Source organism: Dreissena polymorpha, chromosome 3, assembly GCF_020536995.1.
Source record: "Dreissena polymorpha isolate Duluth1 chromosome 3, UMN_Dpol_1.0, whole genome shotgun sequence".
In the NCBI taxonomy this organism is placed as follows: Eukaryota; Metazoa; Mollusca; class Bivalvia; order Myida; family Dreissenidae; genus Dreissena; species Dreissena polymorpha.
In genome coordinates this window covers 32,661,693-32,687,291 of record NC_068357.1, presented here as the reverse complement: position 1 = coordinate 32,687,291, position 25,599 = coordinate 32,661,693, and the positions used below count along the sequence as shown (strand labels likewise).

The window sequence follows — 25,599 nt, the reverse complement described above, 5'->3', positions numbered from 1 at the left end:
GGCTGCTCAGAGAGACAGTCCGCACAGGCTGCTCAGAGAGACAGCCCGCACAGGCTGCTCAGAGAGACAGCCTACACAGGCTGCTCAGAGACGACACCTTCCGGCTGAACTTGATTTTCGCTGATAAGAAACATCTTTTAAAGGAAAATTACAATGCCATCGGAAAGTTTAGTCCCTTACTGCACAGGCTTATCTGGGGCGACACTTGACGCACATGTACGAAACCCCGTTTTCCCGAAGCGTGGCTCAATTGTCAAAAGAATATTACAACATATCCGTGCAATCTATGTGTAGTTGACAGCAAATAGTTGTTTGATCGACAACATCCGGTTCACACGTTTTTTGCCTCCAGAACAACGCACTTCAACCGAATATTACAATCATGGTAATAGTTTTTTTTGTTATTGATGATATATTATTGCATAAACTATATCTATAATGCCCTCTGGCGGGGTGCAGAAACTTGGCAAAAGCAGGGCTTGAACGGGAGAAATCGTGTATTAACAAGGCGATTCACGCGCCGCTCAAGCCCTGATATGTGTTTTTCCTATCCATAATCTGGTCCACGCGCAGTTACTTCCCTTCTCCAGCCTTCAACGACTTTCCAAGCATAAATGGGGAACTGAATAAGCACCAGTTTCCTCACGGTTGCAGGGATAATGGCAATGACTATTTCAATCCACTTTTCAAATTATACCATCTGCACTCTCTTGACAACAGCTTTTTTTTATTGGCAACGTCAATGCAGTTAAAGTTATTTACTCAACACTTTCAAAGACTATGGTTGTTACTGGTTGAGTCGTGGGTTCTGTTTGATTCGTGGGTATAGAAATCGCGTGAAATCTCGCGATAGAACGTTCGCACATGATGCAGTTCGTTACGGAAAAATGTTTTGACACGGTCACCATTTTTTTCCGATCAAAAATGCGTCAAAAACAAGTAAAAAGTGTAATTCATCATAACTTGATAGGTCCTTATGAAGTATTTCCTCATTTATGTATTGTTCATATAGTGTTTCAAAGTAACACAAAATTGTTTATTTATGAGTATTTACCATGCTACATCGTCTGTTGATATTTTTTTCACAAGAAATTAACCTGCCCTGCAAGGTCAGTTTAAAGGCTATTTAAAGTATGCAAATCTTGAAATTCTGGCAGCCAATCAGAACCCACGCATCAACCGGAAGCTTATTTTCATGATGGTAGTTTGACACTATCAACACAGTCGATTATTTTGATGTTTAAAGACGATAAACATTTGGAAAAAAGCAACACATCTTAAAGAAGAAAGGTTAATAATTATTTTCATTATGATTCATGGTCATATACTTATAAAATATTTGTGATGTAACAACTTTATGAAAATTACCCACGACTCAACCAGACTATAGCATATGCTGTAAATGTAACTGTTTATGTACCTTCAACGTTCCTGTTTTAAATTCCAAAATAATTCCTCATTTCTTACTTTTCGCGGCTGCATTTCAACTTTGCATTAATCCACTGTTTAAACACCTTTTAAATCGAAAACTGCCTGTCCGAAGGTAAAGCCTCGTCATTTCGGATGATGACCGAGTAAGGCATATGTAAAACACAACCTTGAACTGCATTTAAATAATCGAATTATTTTGTCGATGTCGAATGAACAAGAGATATTGTTTTCAATGTTATTTTAATTTATTTTGCTATGTGTGATTTGTTTATGCAATAATAGCGAAAATACAAATTTTCTCGGACATGATCATCTGCGGGCGCTCTCAAAATCCGTTCCTGCTGCGCACTCGGGCAGGAACGGATTTTTCGAGCGCCCGCAGATGATCATGTCCTCGAAAACGTGTATTTTCCTTATAATAAAATAGTTTATCAAATGTGCGTTAAAAGAAGTATGTCTTTAGTAATAAACCTATCAAGTTCTGTTAATTTATCTTTATAATATTAGTTTTTGTTGATGAAAGTGGGATTAACTCGGAAACATATGAGTCGCGTTCTGAGAAAGCTGGGCATAATGCATGTGCGTAAAGTGTCGTCCCTGATTAGCCTGTGCAATCCGTGACGACACTTAACGCACATGCATTATGCCCAGTTTTCTCATTACGCGACTCATATTATTTTAGGTACATGACTCATATTACAATGGCAGGAAATGGTTCTATTTGCATTGTTTTTTTTAAGGAAGATGTTAATTTTACAGTTTATACAATAAAAAGTATTAAAAACAAAGCGTTAATAAGATATTCGTTTAGACAAGAGTGGATAAAATCAGAACAAAACACGTATCTTAACAAAGAAAATCAATTTAAAGTTTAATAAACGAACATTTTTTCGAATTAGATAATAAGTGAAGTGTATTGGGACATATATTTTATGGGAGATGTAAGTTTTTCGAAAATGCTTTGCATAGCAGTAACAAATGGATATCAATTTAAGTTTAAAACGAACATTGATCGTGGAATGCCGTCGATTATGAAACGGTTTGTACACTTATGCTGATGTTATGAACCAATTTAACCTTTAAATAGTTGTTTCCAGTATTTTCTTATTTACTTTATAATAAAATCGTCCAATAGTAGTTTTCTATCTTACTTAATTTTAAATAATATATTTCAATCCAGGGTGCTTAACAGAACATGCGGGAAATAATAACTAACTTCAACTCAATGAATTTTTAATATGTTTATTGTTGGTCTTTTTGAACGTGGTTTGCTATTAAAACTAGTTAAGATGTATATATGTTTCATTGTTATAAAGCAAAAATCATAATATCAAGTTAAAATTCTGTTGAAAATATAAATGAGTGGCATACAGCTTGACTTGTTCATAAAAAGAAATCAGAGCAATCATGCATAATTCTCTCAAAGTCGCAGCAATTTACATTCACAAAGCTATTTAGCTTAAGAAGGCAAACAATACATATATATGTTCCGTGTTCTGTGAAAAGGGGGTTAAATGAATGTGCGTAAAGTGTCGTCCCAGATTAGATTGTGCAAGCCGCACAGGCTAATCAGGGACGACACTTTCCGCTTTTATTACCATTTTTCGTTAAAATGATGTTTCTTCTTAGCAAAAAATCAAATTTAGGAGGAAAGTGTCGTCCCTGATTAGCCTGTGGGACGACACTTTACGCACATGCATTATGCCCAGTTTTCCCAGAACGCCGTTTATATATGTAACAAAAATGACAATAAACAACATTTGCATTCTTAAGTGGACACATTGTGCATAATAAAGAGATATTTATGTTTTCATTTTTAACAAATATTACACATTAATACAGAAATGGTAATATCAAAAGCATCCTTCGCCCTCACACAAACTTGCTATTGCAAATGGTAAATATCCGAACATGCCCGGTAATGATCGAACCCGACAAGAAACAGTATATCATGTTTTACTTATTTGCCCACCAAATGTGTAAGGAGCTCAGAATGAAATATTTCAAACCTTTTCGCTGTCACTGGCCTACGCTAAATAAATTCTGATTGCTTCAAAAATCAATATGTAGTACCAGATTATATTATGGCGAACAATTTATATTGAGGACCGATAAATTGTGAATAGACGCTTAAAAATTTACTCTTTACATATACATTTTACTATTATGAATCCAAATAAGTTTTCATTTTCGACAGCTATCTGTTTAATATTAATGTACTTCTGCGTGTCGATATTATTGAAGTTGCTTTGTATAATTTTAATGCAATTAATTCTGCAGTTAGACGTGGGTATGCTTATATTATTACATATAATATTATAAAAACACAATTATCGGTAGAATTTTTTCCAAATAGTGTACTAAATGCATTTCGAACAAGTCTTATACATTACATATGCAAAATACACATCCCTACCTATCGATGTGTTATACATTTGTTCAAATGATTATGTTGGTCAGGGTCAAGTATTCGTTTTACAATTACGATTGCTTCTTTGGTTAACATTTCGGTCATTGTCGGTCAGTTATCCAACTCACACACTTCCTTAGCTGGTCTACCAGCACTAAGTGCACACGCGTATGCCAGTATACATGATCTATCTGGTCTACCAGCACTAAGTGCACACGCGTATGCTAGTATGCATGATCTATCTGGTCTACCAGCACTTAGTGAACATACGTATGCCAGTATACATGATCTATCTGGTCTACCAGCACTAAGTGCACACGCGTATGCTAGTATGCATGATCTATCTGGTCTACCAGCACTTAGTGAACATACGTATGCCAGTATGCATGATCTATCTGGTCTACCAGCACTAAGTGCACATAAGTATGCCAGTATACATGATCTATCTGGTCTACCAGCACTTAGTGAACATACGTATGCCAGTATGCATGATCTATCTGGTCTACCAGCACTAAGTGCACATAAGTATGCCAGTATACATGATCTATCTGGTCTACCAGTATTAAGTGAACATACGTATGCCAGTATGCATGATCTATCTGGTCTACCAGCACTAAGTGCACATAAGTATGTCAGTATACATGATCTAGCTGGTCTACCAGCACTAAGTGCACATAAGTATGCCAGTATGCATGATCTATCTGGTCTACCAGCACTAAGTGTACATACGTATGGCAGTATGCATGATCTAGCTGGTCTACCAGCACTTAGTGAACATAAGTATGCCAGTATGCATGATCCAGCTGGTCTACCAGCAATAAGTGAACATACGTATGCCAGTATGCATGATCTATCTGGTCTGGTTTACCAGCACTAAGTTTACATACGTATGTCAGTATGTATTATCTATCTGGAATACAAACACAAACCTTCAAGAGCAATACAATTTATTTATTATTTGTTAACGATAGAGGATGGCAAACACATACTTTCAGAAAATCCGCTTGAAATGCCATGATAAATATAAAGCTAGATTAAATTAATTTGCTTCTAGCGTTACAAGTGGAGGAGGACAACACCGACAATTCAGCGCTCTGAGACAAATGTGATGGACAAAGGTATTTGTGTTTATCAGCTGAGAAAAGACAGCCGAAAATAATAAATTGGATTGCATGATTATTCAACTGCTTTTTGATATCATCAATTCCATTAAAGTGCTCATTGTCTGCCAAACAATGACATTTGACATAACAATAATCACGTTTGGGTAAACATTTTATTTACTTGTGGTCCTTGGTATTATGTCGGTGTCCGTTTAGTAAGCCATCTTGTATTTCCATAATACACTTGCACTTTATCTGATGATCTCAATGTGTTATTTGTTCCCTTCCCCCCCCCCTTCCGAAACCTAGGGAAAGACACCAAATTAATCAAATTTAAGTGGATAGTTACACAGTTATTATAATTTCGGCGGCCATCTTGAAAAAAAACACGCTTTCCGGGGGTCCGGATATGTACTAAAATACATTATACCCTAAAAGGATCAGTTAAAATACATTTTGTAGCAATTGTTTGGGGATTGATAGGGTATTTTTCATATATTGAACCGACTATTTTATAAATTGTATCAATACCTATTTATTTCGTTGACATGAATACGTAAGGTCTTTCTAAAATAAACTCTTTAAAACGCGCTTGAATACATACAGCCTTAAAGGTTAACCAAGACCAGATCTGCTAGGTTCAAATTTCAAACACACTCAGGCATTTAGAATTAATGTTCATAATTATTTTATCAAAGTCATTCGTTGGTTAAGGTGGGTGAAACTTGACATGTTTTAGTCGGAATGCAAATAAGCCGTGCTCTGTGAAAAGTGGGTTTAATGTATGTGCCTAAATTGTCGTCCCAGATTAGCCAGCGCAGTCCGCACAGGATAATCAGGGACGACACTTTCCGCCTAGACTGAAATTGTTCTTAGAAAAGACTTTCTGTTAACGAAAAATACTATAAAAGCGCGAAGTGTCGTCCCTGATTAGCCTGTGCGGACGCCACTCTACGCACATGCATTAAACCCCCTTTTCACAGAGCACGGCTCAAATACTTTACCATGAAGCTTAAGCCAGTACAACAATACAATTGTTTATTTGTTTGAATATGCCCTACATATTGTAAGAACAATTATGCATATAACGAATACTAAACTGTTGCAGCGGACGAGTCCTATATTTAAACTACATTTACATTCCTGGGTCAAAAATAACATCATCCGTCTTACTATCATAATTTAAAACTTCTTAATTTTCTTGAGCACGCTCTACTCCGGGACAACATTTATTTGAAAAATGAAAACTTAAATAAACGTTCAACAATACGAGAACTATGAGTTTAGCATCCATGTTATAAATGCTGCATACAAGATAACACATTTTGAAAATATAATACCACATACGCCGTTGATGTGATCATTTAAACCTGCATTCTGTAGAGAGAATGTATGACCATAAAGTCAGCGGTGATACCGACGTAATGTGTGTCGTTTGTATTTCATAACGACATGAGTACTCATTTAAAAAGATATTTAATTAAAGTAAACACACTCATCAAAGAACTGCCTTCCTGAATCATTTGTAGAAATATCTCAATGGATAACCCTGTAAGGCGTGTCATTATTGCATTCTGGATGCAATCCGAATCATCAAACACATTCGGGTTTTGCGTGTGTCTGTTCCTCATCACAAGGTACAGCATCTCCATCTCCATCTTTTTCTTACTGAACCACAACATCGGCTCTGGGGACGCTACAATGGCCTGACGTATCTTCGGCAATCTCAGAATTACCCTGGGACCCTCCTCCAGCATTTCCGTGATATCTGCTACCCATTTATGCTGCAGCACATCCCCCAAACCACAGGCCGCCATTAAATTTCTATCCGGAATCATGTAATATCGAAGTTGTTTAATCTCAATAGCAGTCCTAAGCTCTCTAAGCCCGTCGTGTAGCCAGTGAAGTAAGTTTCGTTCATGAAACTCTGTCTGTGGGGTGTTTTCTGCTTGCCATAATATGATATTTTTCAACACATACGATGTTATTTCTTTATTTTGGGGTTTCATTATATCTTTGACAATCATTTTAAGAATAACATAAATTTTTGTTTGCGTTTCATGAAGGTTGTTCACAAGTTCTGCCTCACCGGTGTTGAAACAAATCCTCCACTCTATGTGTTTATATAAACTGTGCCTAAATCCAACTGGGGTTACATAGGCTCCTAATGATACGACTTTCTTAACTATGTCGGGTGAAGGCCAATATCGTGGTCTCGCAGCCCATTTTTGTAAGATGCTGGGGTAGTGACAACGTAGTGCAAGTACTCTATCGCCATGATGTATATCACCAACTGAAATCGGCATCGATGGTCCCGCTCGTTCGTGATACACCACCCATTCAGGAAATTTATCCCCTGTTGCCTGCCATTTATCTAGGAATAAACTACTACTTAATATAACGTCTCCATATCCATCATCACACAGAGCATTGGTAATTACATCATAGCGTGCATTTGCTGGTCTCTCTTGTAACAGTATGCAATGACCTTGATATACGCGTGTATCCATTCTAAACACATCTATGTCCTCTGGTATGGTATGAAGATTGATACCAGCTTCCACACAGAGAACACCTTTAAACACGGCTAATACGTCCATGTCACTTTCATGAACGTTGGTCAACCCCTCTGCCTTGCTGCCAGCTGTGATTTTATTGGCTTCACCAGTTTCAGCATTTAGTGCATTGAATATCCTATCATTTTCCTTATATTTCTCAATCCGCCACCGTCTGATCTCCTCGCTGTATCCCAGCCGGGTCATTATACTGCAGATCTCCACGGATACACTTTCCACATAATTCTGAAAACAGAAAACCATAATCTTTAAGTCAATTTAAGATGCGCATTGTATTAATTTAAATATCGGCACATGAAAAACTACATATACCTGGAGTTTATTGAAATATAATTTTCGAACAATTACAGTTTTTTTCCTGAAACGATAGTAACGGAATTATAACTGGAATTTCGGTTTTTGTAAATATGTTGATTAAACCTCTTAAGTTATTGCTTGAACATGAAATCCAAAGATAAACATAATTACTATCTATAACTAGCTATAACGAATTCTATTTTCAGAAAGATGATTGTTTTGTGGATAGGAAAGAGTTGCGTACACGAACTGTAGAAATTATGCCATGGATACACATTCACAGCAAAAATTTAACGACAATTTCCGCTTTTATTGACTTGTTTTTTGTTTTAAAGAAAGTGTTGGTCCTCATTAGCGTGTACGATGACTCTTTACACATACACGCTTAATGCATATAAACAGAAGTACGTTGATTAAAACTATTCTTTTCTTTTACTTGTCCAAACACTGTTTCTCTTTTACATTACGTTTATATTGTTTTATACGGTTATTGATCAATTTACATTCATACAAACAAACCATATGAAATCATTTTCACATAAAAAGAAAAAACAATCGTTTTCTTATGGATGTGCTTAGATAATGATTGATTTACCTATTTAGCATAGGATATTTTTCAGTAATTTAGACAATCCATACAAATAGCTCCTATACATGTACTTTGTTTAAAGAAAGATATCAGATAATATTGACTTCATACAGTTAGTTTCTTATCTTAGCAAACGCTTTGTTCTGAACAAATTCTTAGTGATCTTTAGTAATTGATTGTCAACTGAGACATGCTATGACCAAACCAAAATATGAAAGTGATGCAGGGGAAACAAGCAAACAATTTTATTAGAGATACATGTAAGACGTGACAAAATTTGACAGAATATATGGCACATTTCAGAACTATAGGAAAATATGGGCAGCTTTTTATAAATATAGGATTTCTATCAAAAATATAGGATGTTTATAGGAAAATAAGAATCTGTTGACAGTCTGCTGCATAGACTGCTATGTAACAACTGTATAGACCGCAAAGTCTACAGACCGCTGTGTCTTTAGACCGCTGTGTCTGGAAACGCTTTAAGTCTGTGACTTACCCAAGAGTGACGACTGTACACGCTGCTGTGTCTGGGAACGCTTTCAGTCCCTGACTTACCCGATAGTGACGACTGTACAGGCTGCTGTGTCTGGGAACGCTTCCAGTCTCTGACTTACCCGAGACTAACGACTGTACAGGCTGCTGTGTCTGGGAACGCTTTCAGTCCCTGACTTACCCGAGAGTGACGACTGTGCAGGCTGCTGTGTCTGGAAACGCTTCCAGTCTCTGACTTACCCAATAATGACGACTGTACAGGCTGCTGTGTCTAGAAACGCTTCAAGTTTCTGACTTACTGAAGAGTGACGACTGTACAGGCTGCTGTGTCTAGAAACGCTTCAAGTTTCTGACTTACCCAATAGTGACGACTGTACAGGCTGCTGTGTCTAGAAACGCTTCCAGTCTCTGACTTACCCAATAGTGACGACTGTACAGGCTGCTGTGTCTAGAAACGCTTCATGTTTCTGACTTACCCAATAGTGACGACTGTACAGGCTGCTGTGTCTAGAAACGCTTCAAGTTTCTGACTTACCCAATAATGACGACTGTACAGGCTGCTGTGTCTAGAAACGCTTCAAGTTTCTGACTTACTGAAGAGTGACGACTGTACAGGCTGCTGTGTCTAGAAACGCTTCAAGTTTCTGACTTACCCAATAATGACGACTGTACAGGCTGCTGTGTCTAGAAACGCTTCAAGTTTCTGACTTACTGAAGAGTGACGACTGTTCAGGCTGCTGTGTCTAGAAACGCTTTAAGTTTCTGACTTACTGAAGAGTGACGACTGTACAGGCTGCTGTGTCTAGAAACGCTTCAAGTTTCTGACTTACCCAATAGTGACGACTGTACAGGCTGCTGTGTCTAGAAACGCTTCAAGTTTCTGACTTACCCAATAGTGACGACTGTACAGGCTGCTGTGTCTAGAAACGCTTCAAGTTTCTGACTTACCCAATAGTGACGACTGTACAGGCTGTCTAGAAACGCTTCAAGTTTCTGAAGATTGACAACTGTATAAGTTTCTTTGTGTGGAAACGCTTCAAGTCTCTGACTTACCGAAGAGGGACGACTGAACCGGCTGCTGGGTCTGGGAACGCTTCAAATCTCTGAATTACCCGAGAGTGACGACTGTACCAACTTCTGTGTCTGTGAATTCTTCCAGTCCCTGACTTACGTAAGAGTGATGACTGTACAGTCTGCTATGTCTGGGAACGCGTCCAGTCTCTGACTTACTCAAGAGTGACGACTGTACAGGCTGCTGTGTCTGGGAACGCTTCCAGTCTCTGACTCACCCGAGAGCGACGACTGTACAGGCTGTTGTGTCTGGAGACGCTTCAAGTCTCTGACTTACCCATGAGTGACGACTGTACCGGCTGCTAAGTCTGGGAGCGCGTCCAGTCTCTGACTTTCCCGATAGTGACCACTGTACAGGCTGCTGTGTCTGGGGACCCTTTCAGTCTATGACTTACCTTAGAGTGACGACTGTACAGGTTGCTGCATCCAGTCTCTGACTCTGTACATCCGATGCCTCCTTCTGCCATGTATGGAATTCTGGCAGTAAATAGAAGATGTTATAACCAAAGACGCGATTAAATAAAAGATGTCACTTCGAAAGTTAATAATACACGTTTATATGTTTGTGTTACTTGAATGTTTTATCAGACTTTAAGTTTACATAACCTCGATTAAAACTTCACCTAACACGCTAAAACTGATCTATACGTTATAATGAATCAATATAGTCCTCGTCGTGTAAATGAAAGAGGTTAATAACTACTTACAATGTCACTCTTTATATATAACAAAGTCTGACTTAGACAAATCAAAACATATTTCGCAAAACCAACCGGGCCTTCCCCTAGTTGCAATAACTTCCAGGTACTTATCCTACTCGTCGCTGTACATCTGTACTCATAAAAGCTCAAAACTAAAAACATTTAAGAAGAACTAGAATTTCCCATGGTGCTTTTCTTAGAAACATTTTTGAACTCGCATAGGCATGTTATGTGTATCAATCAATCGTTCTATACAGCTGTGGTAAGAACACGAATGACACATGACACAAATAACATCCGCCTCAAATAAATAAAAGTGTTTATGAAACATCAATGTATGTCTTTATTAGGAAAGTTCAGTCGTTAAATAAACGAGAAATTGATCAAAGATATTGTTTCTAAAATAAACTTTAACAAGGAAGTCCAAGCTTAATCACACGCCGAGATTAATTATTTTTATTATTATTATTAATTTACTATTTATATTTCAAGGGTGAAGAGAAATGAAGCATTTACGAAAGAAACCACAAGTGATCATACACTTGTCAGTGTTACTGACTAATGTCGTCTGCACGTCATCTCAATGACCTAAACAGTGAAACCAAGTGTAATAAAAACAATTCAAAAATAAAAGTATGTATTGAGCGGACAAAGCAATGGATACTTACGCTTTTGACTCTTGGTATAGGAGATATGGAGGGGCAACGGCAGTCGAACTTTAAGTTAAATTGACATCATTTTATCCTTAAAATACGACTACGACACGGATCTTAAGCCGACGTAACCGATTCAGGCCTTCTGCACACCGCCTCAATACCTTTAACAGGTGATGAAATGAATATGAAAATCTGTCAAACTGTTAAGATTTTGAGGACAATAAAGTGATACAGACAGACTATCGCACGGACGGACGAATGACATTCTTATAACCCCCATTCCTTTCGGAGTGAAGAAATCAAATAAAGCGCATGACATTGATATCTCTGACAGTATACTATCATTATCGCACAAGTTATTGTAAAACAAAACATAGATATTCTCGGTGTTTGTTTTCACGTTCAGTCACACATTTTTAATTATGAAGCATGTACGCGTAGAATATCATGATTGCGATTGTAGTAAAATTTGCAGTACCAAGAATTGATGAATGGAAAGCCAAGGGTTTGTCGTTGTGCAATCATGCCAAGTGGACGGTTATGTCGAAATTCTAAGCATGCAGAGGTTTGTGGGCTCGCCTTCGCCTTTTGAATACCGTGTATACACTTATTGCACTTTTGTAGGCATCATTGTTAGCACATAATAATATACATTCATTTTCGCTTATTCCTAGCTCAACACTCGACAATATATCTTTAGTTGAAAGGCAAGAAAAAAGATCAGCTATTGATATATTGGTTTTTAATGTCAATTCTCGGTAAAATAAATCTATAATTATTTTTTGAATTTGACTTAAAATGCCATTAACATACCCATATATTTGATTATAAGGAAACGGTGCGAATACAGAATTAAGTTTAATGTAAGTTTCCCTCATTCTGCCTCATTCTAGACAATCATATGTGTGAATGTGCTTCATTCTTGACAATCATATATGTGAATGTGCTTCATTCTAGACAATCATTTTTGTGCATGTGCTTCATTCTAGACAATCCTTTTTGTGCATGTGCTTCATTCTAGACAATTATATGTGTGTATGTGCTTCATTCTAGAGAATCATATGTGTGAATGTGCTTCATTCTAGACAATCATTTTTGTGCATGTGCTTCATTCTAGACAATCATATGTGTGAATGTGCTTCATTCTAGACAATCATTTTTGTGCATGTGCTTCATTCTAGACAATCATATGTGTGAATGTGCTTCCTTATAGACAATCATATTTGTGAATGTGCTTCATTCTACACAATCATATGTGTGCTTGTGCTTCATTCTAGACAATCATATGTGTGAATGTGCTTCATTCTAGACAATCATATTTGTGTATGTGCTTCATTCTAGACAATCATATGTGTGTATGTGCTTCATTATAGACAATCATATGTGTGTATGTGCTTCATTCTAGACAATCATTTTTATGAATTTGCTTCATTCTAGACAACAATATGTGTATGTGCTTCATTTTAGACAACAATATGTGTATGTGCTTCATTCTAGACAATCATATTTGTGAATGTGCTTCATTCTAGACAACAATATGTGTATGTGCTTCATTCTAGACAATCTTATGTGTGAATGTGCTTCATTCTAGACAATCATATTTGTGTATGTGCTTCATTCTAGACAATCATATGTGTGTATGTGCTTCATTATAGACAATCATATTTGTGAATTTGCTTCATTATAGACAATCATATGTGTGCATGTGCTTCATTCTAGACAATCATATTTATGCATGTGCTTCATTCTAGACAATCATATGTGTGTATGTGCTTCATTATAGATAATCATATGTGTGAATGTGCTTCATTTTAGACAATCATATGTGGGCATGTGCTTCATTCTATACAATCATATGTGTGTATGTGCTTCATTATTGACAATCATATGTGTGAATGTGCTTCATTCTATACAATCATATGTGTGAATGTGCTTCATTCTAGACAATCATATGTGTATGTGCTTCATTCTAGACAATCATATGTGTGTATGTGCTTCATTATAGACAATCATATGTGTGCATGTGCTTCATTCTATACAATCATATGTGTGTATGTGCTTCATTATTGACAATCATATGTGTGTACGTGTTTCATTATAGACAATCATATGTGTGAATGTGCTTCATTCTAGACAATCATATGTGTGAATGTGCTTCATTCTAGACAATTATATTTATGCATGTGCTTCATTCTAGACAATCATATGTGTGCATGTGCTTCATTCTATACAATCATATGTGTGAATGTGCTTCATTCTAGACAATCATATGTGTGCATGTGCTTCATTATAGACAATCATATGTGTGCTTGTGCTTCATTCTAGACAATCATATGTGTGCTTGTGCTTCATTCTAGACAATCCCATGTGTGTATGTGCTTCATTATAGACAATCATATGTGTGAATTTGCTTCATTCTATACACTCATATGTGTGCATGTGCTTCATTCTAGACAATCATATTTATGCATGTGCTTCATTCTAGACAATCATATGTGTGTATGTGCTTCATTATAGACAATCATATTTATGCATGTGCTTCATTCTAGACAATCATATCTGTGTATGTGCTTCATTCTAGACAATCATATTTATGCATGTGCTTCATTCTATACAATCATATGTGTATGTGCTTCATTCTAGACAATCATATCTGTGTATGTGCTTCATTCTAGACAATCATATTTATGAATTTGCTTCATTCTAGACAACCATATGTGTATGTGCTTCATTCTAGACAATCATATTTGTGAATATGCTTTATTTTAGACAATCATATATGTGCATGTGCTTCATTCTAGACATTCCCATAAGTTCTGTTTGTTTGACAAAAACATAATTTTGAGACAAAAGTGGTATGTGGGGGCCTCCATGGACACAGGTCTTGTTTATTTAATATATCCTATTGTTCGCTTACAAAGTTTGTACGTTCTATCAAGTCAAGTCTTCAGTCAATGCACTCAGGTGAACGCTTAAAGGCTATCACCTCTTTTTTGTGTTCAATGTTCTGCTTAGCATATATAATGTAAATCTCAATGTCTGCATTTCACGTTAAATTATTAATGTTTCTTTATCAAGCAAAGACGTTTGCTGCAAAGTAGCAAGTTAAAGACAGCTGTTATATCAAATATCCATTTTTTGAGTGAAATTTACATGAACATTTTTTTCCTTTTTACAATCAAAATTTGTCAGTTCTAGTAAAAGCAGAACATATGGTATTTATTTCCAATGGTACTTTACAATTTAATTATGTTTCTTAAATTATCTCCTCGCCGAAAGTCTCTCGCCTCTCCTCGGGAAAGTGTATGCCATTTGATGGGGCGACATTTTCCTATGTTTGTAATTTGGCCGGAAGGTTTATGATCAAACAATTATAAGCTCCTCTGATAAAAAAAAATATTCATGGTAAGCTAGTGTGGTCGGTCTACTTCTGGCGTCGTTTATGGTTTTTTGTCTGTTATACACGTTTAGCAGTTTACCACTCTAAAGGCCACCTTTTAATTTCAATTTTGATCAAACTTGCTGAAAATGGTTATATTGACAATATCCGTGCCGATTTGGAATGTAAGTCACATCCGACTAAACGGTATGTCATCATATCAAATCATAGAAAACCGTGTTACCATTCTAGAGGCGACATTTATGAGTACATGGTGAGCGGATCTGTTGATTACAGCGGATCCGATTGATTCAGGGTTCACTTCTGTGATTAAAAAAAGGTGTACGTTGGGAAACGACCGATTCCGCGGCATATGTCATAAGATGTCCAAAACAATCCGATTTTAAAATATTACACTGATAGCACTATGCGCTTGCACAAGACTCGTGCTTGAAACGAGCGATATCATTGGCTGTATTATCCCGATCTTCCAATAAAAATCGGTCTTTGAAATTGTGTTGGTTATTTGTTTGCTTATCATTTTGCGAATGGGGTCGTTCTGAAGAAAATGTAAATAATTAAAAGAACAAAATACACTTAACAAATCTCGGTGATTGACAAATCATCCATTACAATTATGGGAATGGCTATAAACAACAGCGGATATAAATAAAAATGCAATCCCGAAACTGCATAAGTGCTGAACATATTGCGGAAGAAAACTGATTTAGCTGTACGGAATTCACTGTCAATGAATACTGTAAAATGTGCATCCTTAAACAGATACTATGTTAAGTAAGGGTTAAATACTTTGTGTACAATATCGTATAGTCGTCCTTCATACACGTTTTCAAATCATGCCCCTGGTTTTTACCACCAACGTCCCAGGTGTCACTGCGATTTATGTAGACTTATATTGTAAATAACTTAACGTATTCTTTGAAGCCACGACTAATTAAGTAAACTAATATATTAGATTTCTATAGAAATGTTCTCTGAAAACGCAAGCAATATGTGTAATATTTTGTATGTAACATTGTATAGTGGTAATTTACACAGTTTGTTCAGATCATGGCGCTTAGGACAAAACGGACAACGCCCCAGGTGTATTCTGTTTTATGTAGTTTTGTATAGTAGATACCTTTAAGAATCTATATTTCATAGTTGTCCTCTATCAAGCTTTGTTCAAATTAGCCATTTAAGGTCAAAACTGGCGACACCACAGAAATCACCAAAAATTTATATTGATGTGTATTATATAGCTTTACGAAAATTCATACATAAAAAAGCAAGGATCAGGGGTTAAGGTTTTGGTTTGTAAAATCGTAGAGTGGTCCTTTACATTGTTCAAGTCATGCCTCAAGGGTCATTTGATTTATAAAGACGTATATAGCAAATAATAAAATATATATTCTTCGTTGAAAACAAAAGGATCAAGGGTTAACAATTTAGTTTGTAACATTATATATTTTCTACTTAGTGTGTCCAAATCATCGTCAATGGTTCAAACGTGGCCACTCACTGATTTAAGGGTCAACTGATTTAGACGAATAAGGTAAAAACATTATTATCTGAAACCGCACGCCCAGACATGAGATGTTTCTTATGAATCATAAGATAGATGCCTGTGCAAAGTGATTTTTCAAATGAAGCCACTGGGTTTCCAATTCGCTAAGCTCCCCTGGTCACATGATGTATATAGACTTAAAGAGTAAACAACTTGTCTAGTTTTGTATTATATGAACTGTAAGAGTATATAACGAAAGGCTTGGATGGATTATATTTTTGTCATATTTAACTGGTTATTTTCAAGATTTCATAACTATCTTTGTTTTATCCTCGTTTAGGAAATTTGTTAAAGAAGAACATACAAAAATCGTTCGTGAATTCTCTCTATATCTGTTTTACGCTGTTTCGTTCTTATTACATGCACCAAGCATTCGTGGTAGTGATTGTTAGATTGAATAACGCCATGTGTCTGTACATTGTAAACCCTTACCGTAACCTTGACCTGTTTATTGTAAAACAACACTTAGCCACTCTTACAGTAGTTGATTCTGTCATTTTTCTCAATCACAAGTTGGATTCGTGGTATCTTGCTTTACAGCAGCGATTACTAATTGATGCCTTAAGCACATACTTAACAAACAATACCATCATGTGACTATGTACTTGAACAAGTATTGTTATTTTGTCACATGAATAATCATTTCTGGGTAAAGGGCTTTTTTCTATTATTATAACACTTTGAAATACTCGAAAACAATCACCACTGGATGTTTCTAAGAATGAGTTGTTGACTGACATTTATAAATTAGTCATATTTTATAATAAACCTTCCATGTCTTATGTTCCGGTGCCCCATTATACCTCAAACTCAATAAGTACTTGAGTATAACTGTATGCAAAATTGTTTTCATGATACTTCATTGCTTCGCATACCTCGCTAAAAGCAATGCATTCGGCCCTGCCTTATACCATTTGCTTGCATATTTATTTTGACATTCTCTGTTTGATGTTCGTTTAGATATGTATGATTCCACCTGCCTGTACAATGTTAACTAAGAGCTAGTTGTTCGTCTTCCACGTTCATAATGCACAACGACTTTAATATACTTGAACACTTGTTTATAAAGTCCACGTTTAATCCATTCATGTTCCCAATTACCCGTAGGCATTAACATGGTGACATTCTTGGATTTCCTTGAAAACTCCAAACACAGTATAGAATTCAATGTAATTAAAATAATATTTGCTTTGATTCCATTCTGAGTGGCTGATTGACAGATATATTGGATTGAGGAATTGTCGTCAAAATTGTGCAGTTAATCTACACAATTATGAATATATTAGGAAGTTTGTATTTCACCGATTTCAATAAGAAAAATATTTCGTTAACATGGGATTTTAAAACTAGTAATTGTTCAATCGATACAAACTTTCGGCTGAACATTGTGTTGTGGTCTTCAAGATACCTCATTTAATAATTTAACCTTCAGACTGGAGGATGATGTTTTGTAGATTGTGTTGAAGTGGTTCAATACATATAGATGTAAGCGCACTTCAAGGCTAGTTACTACATATTAGTGTTCTTCGTAATATACATATTTTCGGCTGACTAGTCTATTCATAATGAACAGATTTTAACTGACACTGAGTGATTTATGAAGAACACTCTTAACTTAACAAGACCATTATGTTGTGACTAGTTACATGGTTAAAGGAGGAATGTCATGATTTTGAAAACCCGTATAAGCCCTTTATTTATCGTTTTCGCACCTCACTTCGATTCAACGACCGAAGAATTAGCGAGAACGAATATAACAAAGTCGCGAATTTTCACACATTCCGATCTACACACCATGTGTCTTAAACGGGTAGTGACGTAGGTTCGGCCCATGTTCAATCGCTCTCAATAACAAACCGGCATTATAGGTCTTTAGATGTGAAATTTCTTTCAATTGTAGTAAGAAAAATTGATGATAATATAATATGCTGGTGGTTTGTCACGAATTTTTTGTTGAACTGAACATGTCTGAATCGGAATTTATTGTTTGTCAGTCAGAATTTTCAAGATGAACACCGTGTTGGGAATACGGATTAGTAAAAACATAATTGTCTTATTCTGTTTTATGCGCATGCAGAAAACAAAGCACACTTGTACTTTTTTTACTTTTGATTTCGTTGATTGTAATTCTACAGTACTATCGCGTCAGATATGACTTCGTTGTACGGTTTATAAGTATCGACACAGAAATGATACTTGTAAGAATGTTTAATGGTTTTTTTTAAACTTCTAATCTTACTTCCGTTATAATAATGTGATGAAATCAAAACAAGGGCATGGTGTAGGAAAAGGGGCAGGGTGGGACCTTGGTGTAAAAGATTGCTGAATCCTTGTGTAAGACCCTAGTCTGTTAGCGATTAATGTATATGCTACAAAGATGATTTAATTGAGGGAGGTCTAATATGATCTGATACCACACTGTGTCTGCCATAATCAACTCGAGATATATCCGCTATAAAAGCACATTGCAACACCAAAATAACAATAAACTACATTACACCATATGTATAGAATACTACACATGCTAATAACTTGTGTCAATAAGAGATCTAACTTAACTGGTTGCCATGGATATTTGCGAAAGTTAAAAAAAAGAAAGCAATCATTCTCGTCCTGACCTTAAATTGAATCAATATAAATATGATAACTGGAAAAGTCAAATCTGTTAATTGTTAATGACATCAATACTAATTATGATGATTCATGCACACAACCCTTAGCATGTTATAATTTATTGTGAATAGTTTAATATAACATAATAAAGGGTGTGAGCAAACAATATATGTTATAACAATTTAATTATAATTCCTTTTTATACAGTCAGTTACTAGTCATTGAATTAAACAATACATTATTTAGGTTAAATATCAGTATAAGTAGGGGTTTGTGACACAATGTTTCACATTTTTAAAAAGTTTGGGACATTGTTTCACAAATACAGCGCCTTAAGTCTGCTGCATAAAAATAAGGAACAAAAACACGTGTTGTTAAGAAATACCAAGAATTTTCAAGAAGTTCAGTCCCTTGAAATATGCGTCCTTAAATATGTGATATAGGAGAAATTTAACAAACAGATCATTTCTGATTTAAGCGCAGTAAAACCACATTCAAAGTGCACTTGTAAAAATGTTCAAAACCATGTTTTCTGTATTGTTTATTTGGTATTAAGTGTGCATCATCAATTTAATTACTCGACCAATGTAACAGTGCATATGACGCTAAAGTGCTTATTTAATCAGTTATGTGAATGGAGACGCATTATCTTATAATAATTTTGCGTGTTGAGGACAAACAAGACGGATTGAACAATATCAATCGTGTCCGAATGAAAGTAGAATACTTTAGTGTTGTTTGGCATTTCAATGCATTAAATTAATTCATCGGAACTCCAAACCGTTGGGTTTCACCGTAATACGCAAATTATCCTTTAGCTTTATATTATTTCTTTATCATAGTGTAAATTGTACTCATTAATTTCCCTCGGATGACTCAAATAACAAAACCAACACAGTTTGAAAGTTAGGAGGATTCCAATAACAAAACCAACAAAATTTTAAAATGTGACGCCAACAAAGTCGGGGCCTTTAAGGATTTAACAACAATTAATGAAACCGATAGCTATGTAGATCTAGTTATAGTACATATCAAGTGAAGAAAACCGTTTGATTGCTTTACGTATACCGTTATTACTCTATGTGTTCGGACACTGGAATATAATTAATATTTTTCGTGTTCGAATATTTAGATACACCAATATTAAAAAAATACATGTGTCCAAACATAAAGAGGAAAAAAATACAGTTGTTCAAAAATTTAGAGGCACACTAAAAATATTGCTTGGACGAATGTGTATAGCGTAAATTGTTCCAACGAATAATAGCACTTGCTTTTAAAATATCACGCCGTATAGTATAAATTAATTTAAAATATGTTTCACGTTAAGCTGTTGGGTGAAACGGTGTACATAGTTATTTACAAAATTACGCAATTGTACTGGTTCATTGCCATAAGATATCTGTTTGCCAGGTTTTATGACCTCAATCCTGTCATAATAACACATGATCGAAGTGAAACCAGATAAACAAAACAGGGCAGAATTCTAGTAAAATAACCAAGTAAAATAAACTGTCCGAAATTTAGAGTAAATAATTATGGACCTGAACCGTTATTCCCGAAAATCTAAAGTCACGAAAAATAATTATTTTGGCTAAAAACGGGGCTGTCAGAACATTAAGATTGTCCGATTACTTAGAGTAATAACGGTTCTCGGAATTTATGATAATGCCAAAACAAAATATTCCTCATAGTAAAATTTGGAACAAGTTGAGTCAGAAACATAGTCATCAGGTTGAAGCTTAAGCAAAACTTGTTACCACTGAAGAAGCTACGTTAATTGCTTTATATCTTAATGAAATTCGGTATGAATGTTTATCATGATAATATCACAAAAAAATTAATCTAGGTAAAAAGGGTTCACAAATCCCAACTAAAGATCATAAACACTATACATGTCTTATGTCTGACCAGATTCTTATCAAACATAGTATGAATGTTATCTTTACCACATTTATTTTAATTTAATTCTGGGTTACATTAAGCCAAAACTAGATCACCAAAATATTTTAGTTATAACTTGAACTCAGATGAATGCTTTAGGATAATTGCGACTGTCTTGTTAACATTAACTTAAAATCTGTTTTCATACAACATTTGAAACATCGTTAGTATTATTAGAACTCTTGTTGACTGGTTGGTAGGTTCGTGTTAAGTAAATGTTTGTTTCTAATAAAGCCGATTGGGTAAAATCTAGCCATACCCGTGTGGTCTCATGGTTTATATAAATGTTATTTATATCAAAATAACATTCCACAACATCACTCTCAAACGGTAAGGTCAAAATTTGTTCATACTTTCATATGTGTTTCATCCATGCGCAAATAATGAGTCTCGGGTCTTAACTTTTCACCCTCCATGATTCATATGCTTTTAAATATTGTAATTGTTATCTTATTTGTTATATTATTAAAGTTTCTTGGCGCTAAGGTTTTGTACATTAATGCGTAATATCCTACATGCAGAGTGATTCTTAACTGAAGATGTTCAAATTTGAACCCAGTGGTAAAGACTGGTCACACACCGGATGCCAAATAATTTGTATAACACAATTATTTTCTCTGATTCGGTATTTACCTTGTATCTGGTAGATTGTAAGCTTTTATGACAGACAGCCAATCAGCGTCCTTTGTCGTGTGTTTTGTGATATCGGTCGTCAAACAATTTACTTGAATTTTCCACACCATCCCAATGGCAGAATCTAACAAACCCTCAGCAAATTACTATTAGGTGACTTTCCTTTAAAGTTGTTGAAAACATTCCAGTCAGCTTCATATATTGGACATAGGATACCAAAATATTTTTAATTACAATTTAAAAGTGCAAAAGAAATTTGTTTGAAGAATGACCATTGGGATAAATAAAGGCATTGTAAGACTAATTTTGTATATACACTTTATTGACACAATATATTTAAAAAATGTTGAAACAACAAAGTCTTAATAATTTTTATTTGGCATGACATTATTTTTAATAGGCATGTACTAAGTTTGTTCCCAAATGCCACAGGAGTTAAAGCTGGCCAAGCCAAGTAGTTCCAATTGATTGTTGCATCTGCTTATTTAAAATTATTTTTTTCTTCTGTATTTATAAATTTCCGATTGTCAATGTACTTTGAATATAATGTTTGTTATGATCATGACTCTCGGGTAAACACTGGCCATTCAATGGATGCATTTAACTTTATTGACACAATTACTTTGAAACATGTTCACACCAAATATACAATAGGACAATATATGGCCATCATGTTCAATTAACGCTCTGGTAGTGATATATGGCCATGCCACAAACGTCACACAAATTATTAACTCGTAGCATAAGCAAAACAAATGTCGTACAATCTATAATTTATTCAAACTGTATGTCTTGATGCTATCATATTTAGTTAAAACATATTTATTTCAAGCAATATACATTGTTTTATCATAGAATTACAAGTAACATTCATACAATGAACATGTTTGAATAGGATTTTAACGAAAGATAATTTCTTATATAGTTCTTCTCCCTATACACATACAATCACATGCTGTCAGGCGAACATGAGTGGATTTTGATAATTATACAATAATAACAGTATAATAAAGAGACAAACTCCGGAAGTGTTTCAATTGTGAAAAACATGTTTAAAGTTGACATATGAAAGGTGAAGGAGAGAGTGGCAGAGTTTTGGGAAGAAGTTTTGAAATATTTTAATACTAAAAAGAAGAGAAAAGGGTTGAGAGTCGTAGCTTAGCTTATTAACGAATCAAATTGCGTACTTTTAACTATAAATTTGTGAACAGCATCAGCTATTTAAATATTGGTTTGGTAGTCACGTGTGTTGTCTCCAAATATAAAAGTTTCAATGCAGAGAACGGAATATACGGATATTGTGTTAAGAAGTTCTCCGCGAACATTTGCATACTGAGTGCATTCGAGAAAATAATGTGACGCCTTTTCATGAAGTTCGCATAGACATAACGGGGATGTAGTAATATTACGTCTGAAAAGATGGTCATTTAAAGCGCTACACTTTGTACGAAAGCGCGTGTGTAACATTTGAGAGCGTCTTTCGCCGTATGATAATATGGGATTTGAATCGGTCGATCTATGTCAATTAGCCTTTTGAAGGAATTGATCGATTCAGCGTTTTTGGCGTCATCGGAATTATTCCATTCAGATACAGTGGACGGTAAAAACGATTTGAATTCAGTGATGTTCGCGCTTGAATTGGTAGATGAAACGAATTTCTTAATGAGTAATTGCTACGCGACCAAACTGTTTTGGGAACAAGGAATTGTAAGTAGTTCGGAAAATTGTTTGATTTCATTTTATACAGTAATATCAATTTATGTTTGCGTCTTCGTTGACTGATAGTTTCCAATCCTAATTCATTATAAAGATCTTAGGATGAGACTTAGCGTGTTCATCCGGCTGTTATTCGCGCGGCTTCAGTTTGGATTCTCTTTAGTTCATCTTGTTCGTATTGCGTACAATTGTCAAATACAGCGTATGAGTAATCAAAGATTGGTATAATAAAAAATATATTGTCTCGAGAGTTGTTCTATCAAGAATTATTTTTAATCTACGCATTTTATGAACTCGTGTCCATGCCTTTTCCTGTATGAATAATAAATGCGCATGCCATGTCCAGTAAGTGGACATAAAACACCTAAATGTTAATGGACATCAACATTGGGAATATTAACGTTCTGCATAGTCAATGGTTTATCTATTTTGCGAGAAAAAATTCATTTATTCGGATTTTGAAGGGTTAAAACATCCATTTGTTAGTCCAGCTAGAAATGTTTATCAGATTGCAGTACGGCTGCAGTTTCATTTGACGAATTAACGATCATGAAAAGACTGGTATCATCAGCGAACAAATGTATGTGTGCGTTTATGTCAGCAATGTCATTTATATACACTAAAAACATAAATTGTCCTAAAAAAGAGCCTTGAAGAACTCCGGCTAGAATTTCAATAGGGATTGATTCGGACGATCCCGGTAAGGTTAATGTTTGTTGACGATCAGAAAGATAATTAGACAAAAATAAATAATTTTTTCGAATGCCTGCTTGGTGTTGTTTGCATAAAAGACCTTTGCGCCATACTTTATCAAAAGTTTTATTATATCGAAGAATACACCTCTGACTTAAAGGCCATTGTCAAGTGCTCTGCAAAACGTGTTGTAAATATATGTTAGCTTCTTGACAGTGTAGATGAGATCAATTATGGAAGATGTTTGTTCAGTATAATATGTTGGTGCATTAATAAGTTGCGTTAACTCATATTGTTCACAGATATCATACATTTTTCGTTCCGACGGTTCAGCGAGAGCCCGACGGTTCAGCGAGAGCATTTATGTTAAAATCACCTGCTATAATAAAATCATATATTCGTGTGTCTCTGGCTAGCCCTATAGAATCTTCAATGGATAGCATATATTATCTATCCGCACTAGGCGGTCTATAAAACGCACCAAACAGAATGGATTATTTTTTTTAGGGAAAAACTTCAATCCAAATAGATGTAATTCGGAACTCACGCGCTGTGAGTTTTTCCGATTTCTAAACGCGCGCGTGAGCTACAAACATTGTTATTAATACAGTAAAGACCAGTAACCTCGAAATCCGATTTGCTTCCCATTCAGTAGTGGATAATAAGTATTTAAACGACAGGAGTGTTTCTTTTAGGAAATGTCAAAATTCAAGTCTTTTGTTGTTATTACTATTATTATTAATAATTACACATAACAAAGCTAACACTAATATACATGTATGTCAGACGTTTAATACAGGATTAAAGTCTAAATACACCGTTCAAATGTACAGCCGCCTATATGAATGGGTCCAGTAGCTAGCATCCTTAAAAGACATGAAAAACATACTTTGTCAGCTGTATGGTAATGAAAAAACCTATACAAACGGCTTGACATATGCAATATTTCTTCTGAAAAACATTATTCATGTTCTTGTTTTTTCGGCATGCTTTATAGAATAAAAGTAAGGACGGTAAAGCTAGATAGTGATGTGCATTCTAATCTTAAGGTCTTAGTCCTTAGCGAATAATTTTCTTTACTTTTCAGATTAGATTTAAGAAAAGCACCACAATAAAGCTATATCAACAGATATATAAATATCCAACTGATATGGAACGATATATTAGTCCTAATACTACGCATGGACTGAGGATAGTAAGGTTTTTGTTGTTTGGTTCTTGTCTATATGATTTTAAATATATTTGAATAGTATACAAAAGTGGTGTTTTCTATTCAGCGATAAGAGAAATTATTTATTCACTCTCTTTTAAAATATGCTAGTCTGCTTTTGTTTGTACCTACCGCGCGTGCTCAAATATCGGAAAAACCCATACTGGAGAGTTCCGAATAACAACTATTCTTCCAACCTTATTCAGTTCAATATCTTTTATGCGTTTGAAAACGATATTAAACGAAAGACCAACAACACATATAGAGGGGTAAGGAGAGCTTTATTAATACTACTAACTATAGCTCCACAACTAAAAGCGCGCATAATAACAAAACATGGCAAATCAAAGTAGATGCGCGCTAAAGGTAATGCAATAATTAAATTAAATATATTCATGTTACACACATTGGTAATAACGCATGTTCAAGCATTGTAAACAATTCAAAGATATGCATGCATACACAACAAACAAGATAATGTTATTCCCGAAAACCCACGCAGTTACTGTCAAAGG

At 35.2% G+C, this 25,599-nt stretch overlaps 1 protein-coding gene across 2 annotated transcripts in view; it reads right to left on the bottom strand.

Moving 5' to 3' along the window:
• Positions 1 to 2,659: 2,659 nt before the first annotated feature.
• Positions 2,660 to 25,599, bottom strand: part of LOC127873924 (uncharacterized) — a 33,312-nt gene continuing 10,372 nt past the window's right edge. The window contains exons 2-3 of one of the 2 annotated variants that reach the window (XM_052418031.1): positions 10,368 to 10,449; positions 2,660 to 7,745 (exon numbers count right to left, since the gene is read on the bottom strand). In XM_052418031.1, coding sequence (XP_052273991.1) covers positions 6,405 to 7,745; positions 10,368 to 10,439 — 1,413 coding nt within the window. In that variant the 5' untranslated portion in view covers positions 10,440 to 10,449 and the 3' untranslated portion in view covers positions 2,660 to 6,404. Of the gene's footprint in view, positions 7,746 to 10,367; positions 11,077 to 25,599 lie in introns of those variants that run through there. The other variant, XM_052418033.1, reaches the window with a different exon arrangement.